The sequence below is a fragment of the Coffea arabica genome, chromosome 2e, assembly GCF_036785885.1.
Source record: "Coffea arabica cultivar ET-39 chromosome 2e, Coffea Arabica ET-39 HiFi, whole genome shotgun sequence".
In the NCBI taxonomy this organism is placed as follows: Eukaryota; Viridiplantae; Streptophyta; class Magnoliopsida; order Gentianales; family Rubiaceae; genus Coffea; species Coffea arabica.
Genome location: NC_092313.1, coordinates 75,601,241 through 75,604,045, shown reverse-complemented (window position 1 = coordinate 75,604,045; position 2,805 = coordinate 75,601,241). Strand labels below are relative to the sequence as shown.

The following is a 2,805-nucleotide window of genomic DNA, read 5'->3' as shown; positions in this document are numbered from 1 at the left end:
TAAATCACCCCAAACTCAGCCTCGTTTCTTCTAGCCAATTCTGGGCGCCCCCTCTATCTTTTTATTCTTCCGGTTCTGAAACCTCATCCCCACCCGCTTTTCTTTTTTTCTAATAACAACTCCAACAATGGCGTCGTCGCCAACGCTTTTGCACTCCACTGCTTCTTCATTTTGCGGTCAATTTCCGCCGCATTCAGTTCGGTTGCCGTGCGGTGACCTCAGGACCACGCGTCCCGGTGGTCGGCTGTCGGTGAAGGCCACGGCAGCTACAGTCCTAGTGGAGAAAACTGAAGCCAAGCAAGTTAATCGGCTCAAGGGTAGATACGTCGAAAAAATTGTACCTTTGCTCAAGGAGGAGTTCAATTACACTAACATTCATCAGGTAAATTGCTGCTGTTTCTTTCATTCTCAGTTAGTATTTCTCAAGTTGTTAATAGTGAATTTCAATCACTGAAAGGTTGCAGAAATGAACGAATTTGATTTTTTTTTTGGCCGGTAGATGTATGAATTTTTTCTGGTGAACTTATTTAGCTGAATTTTGGTAATGATTGGTTGAGTTGGGGCAGGTACCAAAGATTGAAAAAATCGTTGTGAACTGTGGCATTGGAGATGCTGCGCAGAACGCCAAGGGTTTGGATGCGGCCATGAATGACTTGGCTCTTATCACAGGGCAAAGGCCGGTGAAAACCAGGGCAAAGAACGCCATTGCCACCTTCAAGATAAGAGAAGGTCAACCACTTGGAATTGCTGTCACTCTCAGGGGAAATGTAAGCCGTTTTTCTTCCCTAGTGACGGAGACAACCACATTTTGAGTTTTGAAGAGAATAGGAAAATCACACTATTACGCTCAATTTTGTTGTCTCCTTTATCTAGTTGGTTTTTGAACCTACATATGAGTGTGATCGTTGTTTGTTTGTTTTGGACGTGTTTTATTTAAGATATAGTGTACTATTTCCACAATTAATATAATTCAATGCAAGTAATGACTTAGGTTTGCTGAACCAGAGTATCTGAATGTTTACAGAGCTCATTAATCTTCTTTAGTGGTAAAGTTTTTTTAATATTACCCCCTGCTGAATAGGGAGAAAAGGAAGAAATAAACTAATAAAGAACCTTCTTATTTTGATCCATGCGAACTGACAGGTCTCACCTATACGTACATATGCTTATTGACAGCCACAAGAAAGGTTAATGGCTAACTATTTATCATGCAACAGGGAAATATTTAACTTTTTGGTTTCAGATAAGATAAGATGTCTACTATCGAAACTTTTGCTCCAGATGGTTCACAATTTGGATTACTGGCACCTTTTTGCTAGAAAGAAAAATAACAGATAATGTATTTCTTCTTTTTAAATTCAGTGCTTAGTCAATGAATCATGTTTTAGTGAGCATTTATCCCTTGTTTTTTCACTTAAACTCCTAACAAGAATTTATATGCTTATTGAAGATTAGGATTCTGAACATTGAAATGAGGATATTATTCATACTAGTAGATTGGCAGCTAACATGATTGGTTCACTCGTGACCTTGAAAATTGATTTTGAAGGAAGCAGCTGAACATATATAATTTCCACATTTGACACAAGGAACTATAGTTGGAAAAGGGCGTGCAGACTTCAGGTCATTTTTTTGGGTTGACAGTCAGGTTTTTGATATCATGTAATCATTTTTTTTTTAATCCCTAAAGTGGGTAAGAAGATGATGTTTTGACAGTTTTGGGAACTTGAATGCATGCTTGACTGTGATTAGTGTTGCGGAACTGTGAAGTTATGCAACATAATGCTGAAAGTTGGCATTTCTTCTTCCTTATATCTAATTGTTTTCCAAATGTCTTGGCTTCTTCAGGAACTTGTATTTCTTGTGGAACTGATACTTGACTAATTTAGGCTTGGCTTTCATCATTGATATTATTATTATATTTTTTTTTTGGCAGGTCATGTATGCATTTCTGGACAGGCTAATCAACTTGGGACTCCCTAGGACTAGAGATTTTCAGGGTGTAAGTCCAAATAGCTTCGATGGACATGGAAATCACAGCATTGGATTCCGTGACCAGAGTGTGTTCCCTGAGCTAAGTTTTGATGCTCTTGGTAAGCCAAGAGGAATGGATGTTTGCATAGCAACAACTGCTAATACAGATAAAGAAGCTCAGAGATTACTTGCTCTCATGGGAATGCCATTTAGAGAAGGCAGTACTGGTACAGCAACGGTGGTAAGGAAGAAAAAGCTCAAAGCTCATCATTTTGACTCAAAAGCAAAGCAAAGGGCTAGAAGATGAAAATACCAAGAGCTGCGTGTTATTTTGCTCACCTGCATCATTTTTTCCTAGGTTGTGGAAGGCATGTGCATGGTGTCATTAAACATGTAATTGGCATTTACTGCTTGTTAGAACTTTTTCTTGAGAGGGATTTTGTAGTTGGTAAAAAGTCCCAGGTCCTCACCTGTTAATGCTTAGTGTATAATCTTGAGACTTGGTAAATTGGGTGAGGAACATCCCTTCTGAAGACAATTTTGTAATTTTGATTCTTCATCTTCAATCCAATTGCTTCAGTCATACCTTTTCCGCACCTCCCCTCTCCTCTCTGTGCCCCCCTTTTTGGCTGTTAATATGATACTTATTTTCTTTCTTGAGGGTGGAAATGGCTCCAACAAGCAGGAAACAATTATTTATGTCTTAGTTAAAATGAAACATTCGATTGATCTGTCAGTCTGAAGGGATTGTGGTTCTGTGGAGTGGTTTCGGGTGCTGGGCTGATGGTGCTTGCAAGATGAAGCAAATCAAGCATCAAGAAGGAACAGATT

At 39.1% G+C, this 2,805-nt stretch overlaps 1 protein-coding gene across 1 annotated transcript; it reads left to right on the top strand.

The window, feature by feature from the left end:
• LOC113733229 (large ribosomal subunit protein uL5c-like) lies at positions 1–2,557 on the top strand. Its single transcript, XM_072081202.1, has 3 exons — positions 1–382; positions 567–767; positions 1,937–2,557. Exons 1-3 carry the CDS (start codon positions 128–130, stop codon positions 2,279–2,281), a joined length of 801 nt encoding a protein of 266 aa, XP_071937303.1. The 5' UTR covers positions 1–127; the 3' UTR covers positions 2,282–2,557.
• Positions 2,558–2,805: the final 248 nt, after the last annotated feature.

What these genes read in the sequence shown, in the direction of transcription:
- LOC113733229 (XM_072081202.1), top strand. Translation starts at nt 128, where the DNA reads ATGGCGTCGTCGCCAACGCTTTTGCACTCCACTGCTTCTTCATTTTGC. An exon ending in ATTACACTAACATTCATCAG is followed by an intron (nt 383 to 566) that starts GTAAATTGCTGC and finishes GAGTTGGGGCAG; the next exon opens with GTACCAAAGATTGAAAAAAT. An exon ending in CTGTCACTCTCAGGGGAAAT is followed by an intron (nt 768 to 1,936) that starts GTAAGCCGTTTT and finishes TTTTTTTGGCAG; the next exon opens with GTCATGTATGCATTTCTGGA.